General features: G+C 42.9%; 1 protein-coding gene across 2 annotated transcripts; it reads right to left on the bottom strand.

The window, feature by feature from the left end:
* Positions 1 to 14,216: 14,216 nt before the first annotated feature.
* On the bottom strand, positions 14,217 to 17,970 carry RMP24 (ribonuclease MRP subunit p24). 2 transcript variants are annotated; one of them, XM_080999916.1, is made up of 3 exons: positions 17,778 to 17,970; positions 15,715 to 15,806; positions 14,217 to 15,192 (listed from the first exon to the last, which is right to left on the bottom strand). In XM_080999916.1, exon 3 carries the CDS (start codon positions 15,078 to 15,080, stop codon positions 14,472 to 14,474), a length of 609 nt encoding a protein of 202 aa, XP_080856042.1. In that variant the 5' UTR covers positions 15,081 to 15,192; positions 15,715 to 15,806; positions 17,778 to 17,970; the 3' UTR covers positions 14,217 to 14,471. The 2 variants fall into 2 exon arrangements, with proteins under 2 accessions (XP_080856042.1, XP_080856043.1); XM_080999917.1 differs by lacking the exon at positions 15,715 to 15,806.
* Between the last annotated feature and the right edge of the window lie 92 nt (positions 17,971 to 18,062).

The raw sequence follows: 18,062 nt of genomic DNA, 5'->3' as shown, positions 1-18,062 counted from the left end.
CCCTGCCTCCAATTCACAGAGCCAACTTACAGGAACCATCCTGTGCAAAGGCTCTATTATAAGAAAGAGTAAATGGGTGCCCTCAGGATTCCATCAAGGTTTGGACTAAATTTGTCTGGTCCTTTGATGACTCCATCAGAATATTATTATTATTATTATTATTATTATTATTATTACATTTGTATACCACCACCCTATACCCGCAGGCCTTGGGCAGTTCACAACATAAAATCCCAACATGCATAATAAAAATAATACCAACAACCCAATAACACCCCCCCCAAAAAAATAATAGCTTTGCCCTATGTCATAATTATTCTCAGGTGTGGCTGTATGGGAAGAGCAGTAGCTCAGTGGCAGAGCATCTACTCTGCATGACGAAGGTCCCAATTTCAAATTCTAGCATCTCCAGGTAGAGATGGTCATGTCCCCTGTCTGAAACCCTGCAGTGCCCTTGCCAGTCAGTAGAGACGATGCTGTGCTAGATGGCCTCCCTTGATTTGATTCTGAATTGATTTTAGAATGTATTTTAATTAACTGACTGTGTGGTTTTATGTACACTGTGCTATTTTTACTTGTTGTTAGCCGCTCTGGGCCCGGCTTTGGCCGGGGAGGGTGGGATACAAACATACAAACAAACAAACAAACAAATAAATCATTTGTTTATTTATTAGTATTATTATTATTTCAGCAGCATCCTATTATTATTATTATTATTATTATTATTATTATTATTATTATTTCAGCTGTAACCTATGTTCCTGTGTGTTCAGAGGGTGCCCTGTCCATTTATCAAACACATAAGGAAAGAGCAGGATGCCACCTGCTGGTCATGCCCAGGTATCTGCCTTCAGCATTGATGGACAAGAGCCCTGTGTACAAACAGGTGCATGGACATCGGGACTCTTCCACATGAGTGAGAACCCAGATCAGCCAGGGTTCCTGCTGGCATGGAGAAGCACATCTGCAGCACTGGAGGGATCCTGCCTGCTGGTGCCAAAGCAGCATGGCTGCCACAAGTGTGTGTGGCCAGTAGGGGCTTCAGCATTTGGAGTAAAAACTAAGAATCACACTGGGCATTGTGTGAACACCACCAGAATGATGGAAGAATAGAACGACGCTTCAGGAACTGAAAGATAGAAAGTACAACACTCCAAAAAGAACCGGCCAAAAGCTATACAAATATGTCTATGCCGATCCTACTGTTTTATGAGTGAAATGAGAAATATGACATTAATCATGTGCGCATGTCCTTTGCTTGCCCCCCCCTTTATTAATTGTAGCGGCAGGGAAGGGGACAATCTGGATGGGGAGTGGATTAGGACAATTTTGGATTGACCCCTTTGCCCCCACCATAGCCTTGATCCAGACTGGCGGAGGGGACGGGACATAGCTGCTATTTTCCCCCGGGGAGAAGGCACTAGTACTGTCTTCTTTCTTGGGCTGAACAGCAGCCATGTCCCCCTGCATCCCAGCCCAAATCAGGACTGTAGTGAGAGCTAATGATCTTCCCACTGCATGCTGCAGTCCTGATCTCCTTCTAGATCAGCCTCCCCCATGCGACTGCTTTTCAGTACAGAAGGAACAACCATGCAACGAGTCACATCTCCTTTTGTGCTATCCGTAAGCATCACACAACTCCAAACCATCCCCAAACCCTCTGGGTGGATGCCAACACACAAAAGGGCAGCACACAGACAAAATAATTTTACATTTTTTAATTGGGTGGCTGCAAATAAGAAAAAGCTCTGTAACCAAAAATGTCATTTTTAAAAAAAAGCTGCGCAAAATTAGTATAAGCTTTACCTGTTGTAGTCTGCATTGCCACTATGGTGGTGGTGCAGGCAGAGGCAGGTGTTTTCCTGGGTGTATTATTCTGTTCCCATACCTCCCCCTAGTGTAATAGTTAAGCAACTGTAGGCTAAAGAAGGTGGCTTTCCTCCAGTTTTCGAACTGTCAGCAAAATATTCGACACTGTCAGCTCTCTTTGATGCGACCCAGGAGCAAAAACAGAGAAAGTCACGCTCTGTTAAGACTATTACCCTTCTCTGATAGCGCAGCCATCAGTCTCACCTGTCGCTGTGCAGATTTATTGTGGGACATTTGTTTTGTCCCTCTCCTTTTATTCCATCTCACATTTCTGTAGACCAGCTTTCCAGGCAAGATCTTGGATTTGTTACCTGTAGGCACTTGGCATCATATTATCATCATTATCAGGTTGTTTGCTGATATACAAGCAAGCTGAAAATTTGCTCTGGTTCAGACACAAGTTAAGCATTTGCTACTGAGGCACCCAGACTGCACACATAGCCTGCGGCAAACAGAGGAAGAAGGAAGACCTCTCTATCACTTATCACTTATCCCTCCCTCCTATGCATGTAGACAAACAGTTGTGACTAGGGATAGGAGAGAAATCTACTTCTGTTCACATTTTAATGCTAATTTGCCAAATTTGCCCTTCCCAAACCAATATAGTTAAGGGGGGCTATTGGGTTGGAGGAGCTATTGGGTTGTTTTTGTTTTTATTAGGTATTTTGTAGTTTTATATCTTGATTTTATTCTGTGAACTGCTCTGAGACCCCTGGGTATAGAGTGGTATATAAATTCAATAAATAATAATAATTAATGATGTCAGCCAGTGTGGTGTAGTGGGTAAGAGTGGTGGACTCATAATCTGGTGAGCCGGGTTCGATTCCCCGCTCCTCCACATGCAGCTGCTGGGTGACCTTGGGCTAGTCACACTTCTTTGAAGTCTCTCAGCCTCACTTACCTCACAGAGTGTTTGTTGTGGGGGAGGAAGGGAAAAGGAGATTGTTAGCCGCTTTGAGACTCCTTAGGGTAGTGATAAAGTGGGATATCAAATCCAAACTCTTCTTCTTCTTCTTCTTCTTCAGCTATCCATCAATAAAGGGACGTGGGTGGCGCTGTGGGTTAAACCACAGAGCCTAGGACTTGCTGATCAGAAGGTCGGCGGTTCGAATCCCCGTGACGGGGTGAGCTCCCATTGCTCGGTCCCTGCTCCTGCCAACCTAGCAATTCAAAAGCATGTCAAAGTGCAAGTAGATAAATAGGTACCACTCCGGCGGGAAGATAAATGGCGTTTCCATGCACTGCTCTGGTTCGCCAGAAGCGGCTTGGTCATGCTGGCCACATGACCCGGAAGCTGTACGCTGGCTCCCTCATCCAATAAAGCGAGATGAGTGCTGCAACCCCAGAGTCAGCCACGACTGGACCTATTGGTCAGGGGTCCCTTTAACTTTATCCATCAATAACCACACTTCTCCAAATTTTGTGAAGCAATTCTTCAACCAAAAAAATATGTACATACAGAAAAAGGCATAACTGAGTGAAAATAACTTAAAAATCTGTTTATTAGGAACAAATGCATTATAATGTATGTATATCAGGAGAAATGCACACAAGTATGCTGACAGATTTTCATGAGGTGTTTAAAAAATGGCAAACCAGTGGCCAAAATGTGATGAACAAAACTGACTGGAACTTTGAGAAGCCACCATGACAGATTTGTCCATAACACATTACAGCTGTCTCCAGGCTGGTTAAGGTAGCCCAGTGCACTGAACAATCCTGCCCCGCAGGGCAATTGATGGTGTGTGATTCCCGCATCAGCATATGGTGATGAATGAGGTTGGTGCCACGGGTCGTAACGTGGTGAAACACTTGATTTTAATACAAAGCACCTTGTGTGAGCCTCTCCTCCATTTCCTCCAGTAAAAAAGGATGCTATTTCCCCCCCAACCTGTCATTTGACTGACCCCTTTTGTGTCCCCTGCGGAAAAGACAAAGAACTTCTTTTCTGATGCATGCAGTGTTCAGAAAGTGCCGTGTCAGCTAGCTAGTTCAGCAGAACATGACTGACATGCAGAGGGAGAAAAAGCCACTGTAGAGTATCTATAGAATTAAAACATCTATACCTTTCCAGCACTGCAGCAGTAGCGTCATGGGGATTCCTGTAAAAAAACAGAAATCCTTGTTTTTTCCTGTTCGCGGTCACTGCCTCTATGGAGTTTTCCTGAAGCCTATTTATTTCAGTTTAATTAAACTAATTTCTAAAACAACTACTGTTATAGGAATTCAAAGGTCTTATATATATAGAATAAATGTTCATAAATGTACAAGGCAAACACACATGCAGAAGTGCAGTTTCTGAAACAGTACAGGAGAGCAATCCTGAAGCCATTTCGACTCCCCCAAATTGACCGCAAATATTTCGCTGCAAGGAGGAAGGAAATGGGAAAAGCTTTCCAGTTGTCTTTGGACTGTAAGGGGCTTACACCTCCCTTTGCAAATACAGTCTGGCCAGTATCTGTTAAGCTGAGCAAACTATCAATATATGTAAGAGATTCAGGAACTAAAGTATTTACCATCACAAAAGAATGGCCAGACTATCCTGACAGACAGGTTTTCTGCTGTAGACCGCCCCCCTGTGATGTATGTATGTTGTTTTGGGGGGTAGTCTTGAGCTACAGGGGAGGCAATTTCAAAAGTCTATATAAGAGCTTGCACACCATTGTTCGGGGTTCCTCTCCTCCCTCCCTGCGTGGGGTGAGTGGGGGACCCTGTTGCAACAGTTTAATAAAGATCATGCTTACTAGCTGCTTTACTTCTCAATATTCTCTGGTTGGCCTCTGTTATTTTCTCCTACCGAAAGAGAACCTACATAAGGACTCTATACGGGCTCTTGGATACCCCATAAGGGATAAAGGAGCAGTCTCTTTCTTATAACACAGTACTCTGTACAATCAATTATTTTTTCAGCTTGTTTTGGGTCAGTACAAAAATGATTTGGTTTGTGGTCATAACTTCACAACAAAGCTATTTTTCAGCACTAGTGCAGAAATGGATCGTGCCAGCATCATTCTTGCAGCAATAGCAGTTGGCAGTAAACTTTGTAAAGGCACACAATGGTAAATTGACATTGGCATATTGAAACTTTGGTTCTGGTTAGCTTGACTTTGTTGGCAGCCTGGTACTTGTTAAACTTGACTGTTCCACATGGCCTTATGCTCATCTAAGCCAACTAGTTTATGCCACTCTTGCAAAGACCTGTGAGACCCCTACAGAATCATAAGGGATAAAGGAGCAGTATTTTTCCTATAACAGCTACCTTTGCTCATACAAAGCTTTGCATAACTGCACTCTTTTGGCTCCCCCAAATAAATCTTTCTGAGTTTAGATGCAAAGGTGAATCCTATGAAGCTACATTATCTTGAAGTAGCGTGCACAGTAATCTTTCCTGGTGGAGAAAGGCAGAGGTCTATTTTCATATTTTCCACCTTTCCCCCACCAATGGGCAATGGAGAGGCCCCTGTTTTTCCTTCTTATGGCCCTCTGTCTTGGGCTAAGACAGGCATGTCCAAAGTCCATTTCGGGGGTCTAATCCAACCCGCCAGTTGGGTTAAGGTTTAATCCGGCCCCCGTGGGTAAAATCCTAAAAAAACCTCAACAACTTCAATCCTAAAAAAAGGTTAACAACTTTGGTTGGCCCTTCACTTCATCAAATCTGGCCCTCTTTGAAAAAAGTTTGGACACCACTGGGCTAAGAGATCCCTTGAAATAAAGGACACTTGGCAGCCCTGGAAATAAGAGAACTATCTACTTTAAAGCAGGACATCTTTTCATGAATACAGTTGGTGGTGAATAATCCAGCCATGGGAACAATTAAGACAGAAAAAGCCTTTCCTTTGCTTGTGCCCTTTGCAATACAAATTAAGCACAACAGTTGCTTCACTAGAAATGAAACAGCTACGGTTGAATTCTGCAAGGGAAAACACACATTAAAAGAAAAAATCCAACCATGCAAGTTGGCTGCTTTCCCTTATCCTGCACTTTCTCACTAATCTAGTTCTGTCTCGCTAATCTCTAAAAACGCAGTACAGGTTTATTTATTTGTTTATTTTCAAAATACCCTCACGCTGAGATTCTGCAGAACATGGGGCAAGTTTTGCCCAGGTTCGTTTCATTGGTTTCCAGGGCTTTCTAGGGGAAATGACCTGCAGAGTTCTTCCTGCCCTCATTTCAGTTCATGTTTTGCACCATATTTGTCACTGATTGCCAGGGCTGTAGAATGAAGTAGCCAAAAATGGTTTTAGCAGAGCTAAAAAGAAAAAAAAGAAAAAATCTGGATAAAAAGCAGAAGGCATTGTTGGCAGACAGACCTGTTACTATGGTAGTTAATCCAGATTTTTGATGGCCATGCTCATTAGCTATCTGACTTGCGTATTTTCTTGGGCTTTATCGGCAGAGCTGGGCATGGTCCAAATTCACTGAAAATGAATTCGTCTTAGTTGGGACTGGAAACTTTGTATGGACTTCTTGCATAAATGAGAAAACGAACTTGTAATATTAGGATTTGAAGACTGAATAAAATACTGGTTTACAGAAGAGAGAATGGTTGGATTTTAACTAGTTTGAATACTATATTTAGCTGCAGGACAGAGAACCAGAAGTCTTCTTATCTTTCTTTAATCCTTTCTCTCTCCTCATATTTTGCTTTCTCTCTCTTTCAGTCTTTTCATTTTCTTCTTTCTGCCCTTGTTCTTTTTTAGATTAAGCAGCTGTTTTATTTCAGTGTATTATAAAAAAGATACTTTGTAATGGGCATGAACTTTTGTATATTTTTGAATAAGTATCAATAGATAATTTTTAAACTGCAGAGGCCATATAAATGTCATTCACTTAGGGATCATTTCATTTTCACTGTTAACAAGTTTGAATTTCTGTAAGCAGGTATATGTGATCACACCCTTCTTTTGGTGCTTTTTATATTTTGCAGAATCTTCAGGCTGTTCAATAGGATCTGGAAGGGACTTGAGAATTAATATTCTCCTTCCCTCTGCTAGGAACAACCTGTTCTCTGATGAGTTTTGCTCCTTGCATTGAGATCCTTCACCAATAAAGGCAGGACTCGCCCTGTTCCTTGAAGCCATTAGCCAAGACCCCAGAGGCTATGACACTCACTTCCACCCTTCTCATGAGAGGGGGGCAGGGGAATCTCTCAAAACATATGAAATATACTCAGAGTCGATTGTGGATTTCATGCTCTTTATTCAGCTCATGGTAGTGAGGAATGAAAGTTCCCCCAAAATATCTGCTTTATATACATTATTTACACAATGGGCCGCACGTGATTGGCTAATTCCGGGATTCTCCTGTAGGCCAAACAGGTTGCGGATTCACTTCCACCTGGAGCTGGATTGGGTGGCTCCTGCAGACCAATCATACTGCTGCATTGTACTAGGACCAATCGGACTGCTGCATTCTGAATCCTATTGTTCTAGGACCAATCAGACTGCTGCATTTTGGATCCTATTGTTCTAGGACACATCAGACTGCTGCATTTTGGATCCTATTCAACTCAGTACATAACAACATGCTTGACTTCAGAAAAGTTCAGACAGCAGCAAGCTTATTTTCCAGAAAGACATCCCAAAGTCTGGGAAATTCGTCCAGCCTTCTTCCAAGCCTGGAGAAAAGTGGAGATTCCTTGACCTCACACTGAGGCTCAGGGAGGCTTGGAAGATGTCTTGCAGGTTTTCAAACCTCTCTGAAGTTTTCTGCAGGCTTAGAAATGGGGAGCTCTCCCTGACATCATACTGAAACCTCAGAGACCTCATCCTTCCCCTTCAAGGAGTCAAATGCGAGCCAAAATTTGTGGACCATCGTGTGTGTTTTAATGATATTAATATTTGTAACTTGTAAGATGTCATGCCAGACTGACTCAGGCAAAAATTGCAATTAATTAGATAAGCAACGCCTTGTAACATATAGCAGAAAGCCAGAAGCAGTGCTCTTTAAAAAAAAATATGTTTAGGCATACTCTCATTTTGACTCAAGAAAATCACCATTTTATAGTTCAAATCAGGAAAAATAAATAAATAAATACAGTAAATGGACAAAAGTACAAAGATTCACAAAACGTTTAGGGGTATGCGTACCCCTGCATCCCCCTAGAAAAAAAGCACTGGCCAGAAGCATCCTGAAGGGACAAACCAAGGCTGCAATCCTGTGGAGGACTCCCTGGTCCTGAATGGGGTAACTGTGCCCCTGAAGGAGCAGGTGCGCAGTCTGGGAGTCATTCTGGACTCACAGCTGTCCTTGGAGGCACAGGTCAATTATGTGTCCAGGGCATCTGTTTATCAGCTCCATCTGGTATGTAGGCTGAGACCCTACCTGCCCGCAGACTGCCTTGCCAGAGTGGTGCATGCTCTAGTTATCTGTCGCTTGGACTACTGCAATGCGCTCTATGTGGGGCTACCTTTGAAGGTGACCCGGAAACTACAACTAATCCAGAATGCGGCAGCTAGACTGGTGACTGGGAGCGGCCACCGAGACCATATAACACCGGTCTTGAAAGACCTACACTGGCTCCCAGTACGTTTCCGAGCACAATTCAAAGTGTTGGTGCTGACCTTTAAAGCCCTAAATGGCCTCGGTCCAGTATACCTGAAGGAGCGTCTCCACCTCCATCATTCTGCCCGGATCCTGAGGTCCAGCAGTTCCCTTGCTGCGAGAAGCCAAGTTACAGGGAACCAGGCAGAGGGCCTTCTCGGTAGTGGCACCCGCCCTGTGGAACGCCCTCCCACCAGATGTCAAAGAGAAAAATAACTACCAAACTTTTAGAAGACATCTGAAGGCAGCCCTGTTTAGGGAAGCTTTTAATGTTTAATAGGTTATTGTATTTTAGTGTTTTGTTGGAAGCCGCCCAGAGTGGCTGGGGAAACCCAGCCAGATGGGTGGGGTATAAATAATAAATTATTTTTTTATTATTATTTATTATTATTATTATTATTATTATTATTATTATTAACTCAATTACCTGGGAGGAGTATGACACATTCAATTCAATGGGACTTTCTTCTGAGTAATAATTGTTAGGATTCAACCCTAAACCATATAAATATAGAAAACATGGTTTTGTAGAAATAGACAGGTAAGGTAAAAGACCACTGGATGGTTAAGTCCAGTCAAATTCTACTATGGAGTGCAGTGCTCATCTCCACTTTCAGGCCGAGGAATTTGCTGTTTGTCCAGACAGCTTTTCCAGATCATGTGGCCAGCATGACTAAACCGCTTCTGGTGCAACAGAAACACTGTTTACCTTCCTGCTACAGTGGTACCTATTTATCTACTTACACTGGCAGGCCTTTGAATTACTAGGTTGGCAGGAGCTGGGACAAAGCAATGGGAGCTCACCCAGCCGCAAAGAGTCAAACTGCCAACCTTACGACAGCAAGCCCAAGAGGCTTGGTGGTTTAGAACACAGTGCCACTATGATTGAAGAGATCACTAAAATTCAGTTCTTTTCATTAATATATGTAAGCATTGAATATTTTGATCTAGAGGCACCTGAGCATTGGATAGAACTAGCCAAAGTTCAGCTCATTGATTTCAACGGAAGGGGGAAAAAGAGCTTACCACACATTCAGTCCTCCCATTAAAACCAACAAGACTCACGAATGCTTAGTTTGGCTTAGTTTACAACCCTTGTTTCAATTTTTGCTCTGTTAGACAACTGTCTCGCTGCTAGAGGTAGGAAATGTATAATATTACCACTCCAATCAGTAAGGGACAAAGCATCTGAAATCAAAATTTAATTCCTACCAGCGAAGCTTTGAAAAAATAATGCCCTTTTACAATTTGGTTAGAATTTACAGAACGCTAAAGTAAAGATGAGCTTTGTTTGCCTGCGCAGCTGGTGAGAAGCAAGAGAAATAATTGGATTTTATTCTTGTTTATCCATATATATCCTAAGGCAGCTTTCATGTTTTGCTTCTAGTTCAGGAGCAATGGATCACGCTGACTCACAACTGCCAATAAAATACTGGAAGTCAGGAGAGCTTACTGTAAGAAAAGTTTCCATTGCCAGGGGTGTAATTCTCAAAATACATTCATTCACAGGCAGAGGCAGAAACTGGAATCCCATTTATTAGAACCGCAGCCCAACTCAGACAGTGTGGCAAGCTATTTAAAAATCAGTGCTCTCAACTATATTGATGCCATCAAAAACATGGGACTAAGATTTCTTTGAGAGGTTTTTGGGAGACATCTCATTTATCCGGTACGAGAAAGGCAGGTTTCTATTATTTGAGCAAACCAAGCTGCTCACCATCAGCTGGAAGAGCTCCTTACTGGTTTACCTCCACCAGGGTTTGGGAATCTTCAGATGTTGTTGGAGTCTCAGCTCTCATGGCCAATGGTCAGGGAAGCCCTGCCTCATCACATCTCCTGACCCCGACCATTAGGTCCAGTCACAGACGACTCTGGGGTTGCGGCGCTCATCTCGCTCTATAGGCCGAGGGAGCTGGCGTTTGTCTGCAGACAGCTTCCAGGTCATGTGGCCAGCATGACTAAGCCGCTTCTGACGAAACCAGAGCAGTGCACGGAAATACCGTTTACCTTCCTGCCGGAGTGGTACCTATTTATCTACTTGCACTTTAAGGTGCTTTCGAACTGCTAGGTTGGCAGGAGCAAGGACCGAGCAATGGGAGCTAACCCTGTCATGGGGATTTGAACCGCTGACCTTCTGATTGGCAAGCCCTAGGCTCTGTGGTTTAACCCACAACGTCACCCGCGTCCCTGTGACACAGTGACACGAAAATATGAAACCCTGCCTAAGAGATAAAATTCAGCAGAGTAATCTTGACACCTTGGACCAGAAATTTAGAAGCTAATCTCCCTGTATTAAGATGTTTTCTCTCTTTACCTTCTCCTGCTGCCATGAGTTACGGAAACATTTTAAAAACTGAATTGTTTGACAACAGTACCCTGATTTGACTTTGATAGCTGCCCAAGTATCACACCATTTGATGATTAAAGCATATGGGGTTGCATGCAAAGTAACATGCCCTGACAGCGCAAGGATTCCCACTTGCACAACGCGACATCCCCCATCTCCTCTCCCTGTGCACCCCCTAAAATATGTTCTAGAGGTTCCCCCACCTCCAGAGCAGATTTGGGGAGTGCATGGAAGGAGCAGGGGAAATTCCTATTGCATCAGCAGAAATCCTTGTATTGACAGGGCATGCCCTGTTTAGGGAAGTTTTTAATGACTGATGTTTTAATGTCTGGAGAAACCCAGCCAGATGGACGGAGTATAAATAATAAATTATTGTTATTAACTTATTATATGTTAATTGGATACCTCCCATTTTTTAAATATTTTAAAAATAAAATCAGTGCTCTCAACTATATTGATGCCATCAAAAACATGGGACGAAGAGAGGCTTTTGAGAGCCATTTCACCATTTATTCAGTACAAGAATAGAAAACCCATCATTTGACAGTATTTGGTCAGTTAAATGCTACATCCCAGTGAAGTGATTTTATTGTGCATTGCTTTGCACTGACTTACATTGAACCTCACCTGCTCACTCAGTTTGGAGAGATCCTTTTGGAGCTCTTCTGTTTTCTTGGGTTCTCATAATTCCAAATAATTGGATGAAGTTTGCCACTTCAGTGCTCCCCCCTAAATTCAGAACATTTATGAATTAAATAGTACAAACTATCCCAATTGCTATTTTGTACATCCCTCCATTGTGAAATACACTCATTTATTCCAACTTAATCAGGTATTGGTCTGTAAAAGAGCATCCCCTCTTGTCCCATGGCTGGTAAATTTACTCTAGGGAAGTCAAAAGTCCTAAAACATACATGGACCAGAGAAGATGGTCAAGTTCTATGGGGGTAGAGGTAACAGAACACTGAAGCCATTCTACAGGCTATAAAGAATGAGATGATAGTGAAATCCTAAATTACAAGGAGCAGTTCAGCCCGTAGAGGTTGAGGGGTCATGGGTTTTTTTCAGCCCTCCACTCCAGCCACAATAAAAATATTTCTCCACGTGGTAAGGTGGCTCATCAGAGAGTGGGCTCCAAGTGACATGAAGATGCCAGGTTTTCCTTCCCCAATGCAATTCCCCCCACCTGAAGTAAAACAGACCAGAATTCTGCCATTTCATCCTGTGTGTTTTGTGAAATAGCTAGCCATATTCTGTGGAGATGGCGTCCAATACCGAGTTGAAAGAACTGAGTTCATCTAGTATGGCAGTTCCAAGTTTGTGGGAGTCATAAAGCCACGGTAAAGGCTTGTAATATTGCAGGGTGCCCCTTGACCTCGGCTGACCAGCACTCTGAGCTTTACAATGTATTGGAATGTATTGGAGTTGTGTTTCCTCTGGGCAGTGATGACTCTATATGGTGAGGGGGGCAATAAAAGCCTTGACCGGATGAGGTAACGTGAGACATTGGCAAACAGCCATGCGGCTGGAGAGAGACAAAGGAGAATAAAGAAGCTACAGGAGGAGAGGGAAGTTCGAAAGGAGCTGCTCATACCATCATGAAAATATTGCTGGCTCTCTGTGTCTTTATTTTATGCTAAATTGCGCCATTTGTAACGGCTGGCTCCGACATCCTATGACTCTTTAAATAAATAAAAAAAACCCATTTGCCATCACAATTGTGGTATCAGAAAGCTAGAGAAGACTTGTTACTTGCTGTTCCTGCTGGAGCACCAAGTCTGGTTTGAGATGACAGAGTGCCATCTAGTGATCAGATTAGCTGTTTTTTAAAAAAAGCCAGGACATGGTAGGAGTGGGCCGACTCAGTCCTAAATTCCACAAATCCTAGTCTTGAGTTCCACTTCCTGGAACTGTGCAAATCAGTAATTTACCAAAAGGGGCAGACATGAACTCAGAATTAAGGATCTTTGCATCCATCTTGGCCCAGGAAACTGAGCTCATAGTTCTTTCAAACACATTTCTCCCCTCCACCCTTATTCATTTAAGCAGCCTAATTTGGGGGTGGGGAACTTCTTGCCATTACACAGGGGGGAAAGACCCTGCAGGCCTCTAGATATGGTTTGGCTACAATTCCTACCATTCCTGACCTTTGCTCATGCTGGCTCAGGCAAGTGGGAATTGGGACTCCAGCACCTGGAAGATCAGAGGCTCCTGATCCCTTTATCAAACCACTGTGAAGTCAGCAATCTTTTTTGGTTACTGCAAAACATCTAGAGATCTATTTTCTACCCACCTTTAGCATAAAAAATCACACCTTCTCTCACTTCCACGGGTGTGCATGTGTGTACTCATTTCCTCATCCCAGAGGGAAACAAAGCTTTTCTCCTGTGTCAGTACAGGAAAGAGACAAGAAAGCTTCTCTCTCTCTCTCTGACACACACACACACACACACACACACACACACACACAGTGTTGGAAGTTTGGGTGCAACTCAGTTTGCAGAAGAGGGGTTTGCATAAAGACAGAGAAGTCAGCATAAAGGTACAGTGATAGTCTGGGAATATAATAAATAATAATATAATACTTATACCCCGACCATCTGGCCACGCCTCCCCAGCCACTCTGGGCGGCTTCCAACAGTATATTAAGAACACAATAAAACACCAAACATTAAAAACTTCCCTAAACAGGAGAATACGAAGGCTCCTCGCTCTTTCTCTATTTAGACTGATAAGTCTTAGGTTGTACCTCCCTCACATTGACAGACTTCAAGAAGTCAGCTGGGAGCTATCCTGAGTAAAAGGAGCAAGGATGGCTGCCTTCCTTTAGCTTGTTAGGTTAGAGAACTAGAAACTTTCCTAGCCTAGTTATTTACTTCATACAATAAACTACTTTGTTATTTTTCTTACCCTACAAGCATCTCTGTGTGCGCTTGTTTATTTGCCTAGCTGGAGTACCAGCAATGATTTTTCAGAAAAAGCTAATGAAGCGTGGGGAAGTGGGGTTAAGAAATAAAGAGGGACTCTCCCAGAAGCAAGAATGAGGTCTGGAGTCATATGGAGGCGAGCAGAGGAGGCAAGAGGGAGGTGGTATTCACCAAACTAGGTCAGCGAAAACCTGGGGTGTCTCCTGGTGCCACCATAACATTTTCTTAAGAGCATTTGGTTAGTGAAAAGGCATATTGTAAGCTAAAAGAAAATTGAGATGTCACCCTTTCATTAGAACATTAAAGGTTTCCTGAGAATAATGATGGAACAAGTGGGAAACAAAACTAATTAAGCAGTTAGTTTTGCTTCCCACTTGATTTAAGCAACGGTGCAGATGCACCCATAGGCTCAGTCTTCAACTCAGGACTTGCAAGAACTGTAATGATCCGATACTGTACATATTCTTGCATAAGTCTTCCTGTTATAGTTTTGGGAAATCATGTGGGGGGAGTAAATATACAAACAGCTCTTCTTAAACGTTTTAGTCATCATTCAAAAAGAAAACATTCCATAATCTTTTTACAAGAAAAAGGCTTTGGAAAGAAGGGGGGGGAGCAGTTCCTGCCCCTATTTTCCAAGTTTTTTCCCCAGACCTTTGCACCTCTAGTTTCATAGCACTTTGCTCCATGAAAAACTATAGTTAATGCAGTACCACGGGCTTATTTTTAAGTGATGCATTCCTTTAATTAGCTGGAATTATGTTACATCAATTATTTCAAAACTATTAAAGTGATAGTAAGAAGTTTTTGAGGTCCCCCTTATTACTTTTTTTATTTTCTTCAAGATGAAGCAGTCTTTTCAGCTGTGCGAAGTGGTCTTTGATGTTTCTCTGAGTCCTGGAGGAAGAACGAGGTGTTGATTGACCAGATGATGTTCTGGAATTGGGTGTCCCTCTGTTGGATCCAGAATTACGGTGGCTGACAGGTGTAATTTTGTTTGAAGACTTCCCGGCTGATGCCTTTCTACCCAAACCTTCTCTACTATTCCCAGAATGCCTTGTTGTTTTCCCACATGCGTTGCAGGTAACCAGCAGAACATTCTTTGCTTCCTTGTACTTCTTCAAAAGCTTTGTTTGTTTTAAATTGAGTTTGTAGCCCTTTGCTTCCCGATTAAGTAGTTTTTGTATCTGTGAAGTCACCCTCTTTTTAGGCATCAGACGTACCCTAACATTACCTGGAAGGAGAAACTGGAAACAGTAATGGCACACTCGGTTCACAGAATCTTGGGTTTTGTCTTCTCTGTTGCTGAGTGTCCACAGTAAAAACCGTGCTTGGGCAGGGCAAGTGTCTGCCAGCTGCCGCGCTGCATCTTCCAAGTACTGCTGCCTGCCCATTGTCTTGAACAGATCCAAATGTCTGTGGCAAATGGATGAGCTTCAAAGTGAGCGATGATGGAACTGGCCAGGACTCCAGGAGCCCACTCTCTGGCACCAATTATGTGACTGCCTGCAGAAGCAAAGTTAAAATAAAATAAATAAAATGTAAGAAACAGATTATTGCAGTTGGATTAATAGCTTGCAATGCAATACATGTAAGACCATTAAACAGATGCAATTCATATTATTTTCCACTGCAGAGTAAACACACATGTGGTTTCATTGGTGTGTTGTGCCCGTCCCTGGTACTCTGGATCAGTCATCACTTGCCATCAAGCACAAGTGTCTTCACCATTTTCTCTCTTTCAGTGTTGTTAACTGTGAAGGATAAACGAATATTCCCCAAAATTATGACTGGCTGACAAAGCAATTATTATTTGAGGACATTCAAACAATGTGCAGCCGAACACACACTGTTCTTATGTTATGTATTTTAATGTTCTTTATATTCTAAATCACCTGTGATCCCCAGATGAAGGCCAGAATATACCGTACATTTAATAAACACATAAATAAATCATATGGGACCCATTCTCTTGCTCTTCAAAAGGGCTGATCAATGAAGGCTGAAGCAACAGAAAAAACAACTTACTATCCGTCTGAACTTCAGCTGGGGAGTTGCCTCTGCATCAGTCACCCCAACCTTGCAATCAAAATTTGTATTAGAAAGGCTTTAGACAGCACCTGTATCAGAATTCAGAATAGAAAATTCAACTAATAAAACACAAATAAAAACAGGTACTCCTAAGAGTCTCAAAGAGAAGTAATCAAATCACTAGCCCTGTATGCACAACTATGGAATTTCAAGTTACTGACTCCTTGGCCGAGCTGACATGCAATGGGGATCATAATTTAAAGTTATGTGCGTGGATCTTAGGCTTGTGTACCCTCCCAAAAATGCTTAGCATGAATGTAATCCTCTATCCCAAATTGCAGCCAGATTTGGCATGGTCAAGGACAAAATAATCACGTGATTCTGATGACTATAAACTGACCCCCAGGTTACTGAAAGGGCTACATTATTGGGGCTGGGGGAGTCAGAAACTCTGGCTATAGCAAAAAGGATCAGCTACATAGCAGACCATCACTCAGCACAAATGATCACATTGTGTGCGGGGGTCACATTCCAGGGCTGGCATGTATACACAAAACACTTATACCTGAACCACCCCCATGCGACCATCCTTACCTTCCAAGATGTGGTCATACTGTACAGAAGGATTAAAAAGATGATTCTGTAGGGGTCTCACAGGCCTTTGCAAGAGCAGCATAAACTAGTTGGCTTAGGTGAACATAAGGCCATGAGTTTAACAAGTACCAGACTGCCAACAAGGTCAAGCTAACCTGAACCAAAGTTTCAATATGCCAATGTCAATTTACCATTGTGTGCCTTTACAAAGTTTACTGCCAACTACTATTGCTGCAAGAACGATGCTGGCATGATCCACTTCTGTACTAGTACTGAAAAATAGCTTTGTTGTGAAGCTATGACCACAAACCAAATCATTTTTGTATTGACCCAAAACAAGCTGAAAAAATAATTGATTGTACAAAGTACTGTGTTATAAGAAAAATACTGCTCCTTTATCCCTTATGGGGTATCCAAGAGCCCATATAGAGTCCTTATGTAGGTTCTCTTTCGGTAGAGAGAAAATAACAGAGGCCAACCAGAGAATATTGAGAAGCAAAGCAGCTAGTAAGCATGATCTTTATTAAACTGTTGCAACAGGGTCCCCCACTCCCCCCATGAAGGGAGGGAGGAGAGGAACCCCGAACAATGGTGTGCAAGCTCTTATATAGACCTTTGAAATTGCCTCCCCTATAGCTCAAGACCACCCCCCAAAACATCATACATACATCACATGGGGGCGGTCTACAGCAGAAAACCTGTCTGTCAGGATAGTCATGGCCATTCTTTTGTGATGGTAAATACTTTAGTTCCTGAATCTCTTACATATATTGATAGTTTGCTCAGCTTAACAGATACTGGCCAGACTGTATTTGCAAAGGGAGGTGTAAGCCCCTTACAGTCCAAAGACAACTGGAAAGCTTTTCCCATTTCCTTCCTACTTGCAGCGAAATATTTGAGGTCAATTTGAGGGAGTCAAAATGGCTTCAAGATTGCTCTCCTGTGCTGTTTCAGATACTGCACTTCTGCATGTGTGTTTGCCTTGTACATTTATTCTATATATATTAGACCTTAGAATTCCTATAACAACTGGGAAGACTACAATTTTGCAGACCTCTCCTTTGGAAGTAAACCCATGCAATGAAATGGGATTTACTTCTGAGTAAACGCACACCAAGAATGTAAGCAGTGGCCTGAAGCAGAGTCAAACCCTTTGGTTGATCTAGCATTCTAGCTCATAGCTATCAACTTCTCTCCAGGGTTTCAGTCAGCAGTCTTTCCCAGCCCTACCTAAAGATGCCAGGGTTCTTCCACTATGGGGTACATATGGCAAACAGACGCCACACTTGTCACCCGCACCCCAGCCTTTTTGTAGCACTTTACCAGCTCGAATGATTGGCGGCGGTAAAAGCAGAAGCCGCAGCGAATGAATGAGTGAATGCAAGAAAAGCAGCAGGATCCACCCCAAGCAATAACAATCAATGAAGTACAGATGCAAAATGAGAGGGCCACTGAAAGAAACTCACCTTGTCAGCCCAGCAGGTACCCCCATCCCACCTCAAAAAAAAAAACCACTCTCGGGAGAAAAACAACAAAAACAAAACCCGAATCCTTCTCCGGCAGAGGACCGAACTAACACAGCATTTTAAACCCGAGATAAAACCCCACCGCTCTGCTGCACAGACACGTGGCGAGCAACCCCCTGTCTGCGCTGTTCATGTCACGTGGCGCGTCGGAACACGTCCTCTCCGGAAGAAGAAGGGCGCCTACGTGCTTCCGCATGGAGCGGAGTGGCGGAAGTGACCTCACGC

The sequence above is a fragment of the Podarcis pityusensis genome (assembly GCF_964106645.2).
Source record: "Podarcis pityusensis genome assembly, chromosome: 1".
NCBI lineage: Eukaryota > Metazoa > Chordata > Lepidosauria > Squamata > Lacertidae > Podarcis > Podarcis pityusensis.
This window is presented reverse-complemented; position numbering and strand designations above follow the sequence as displayed.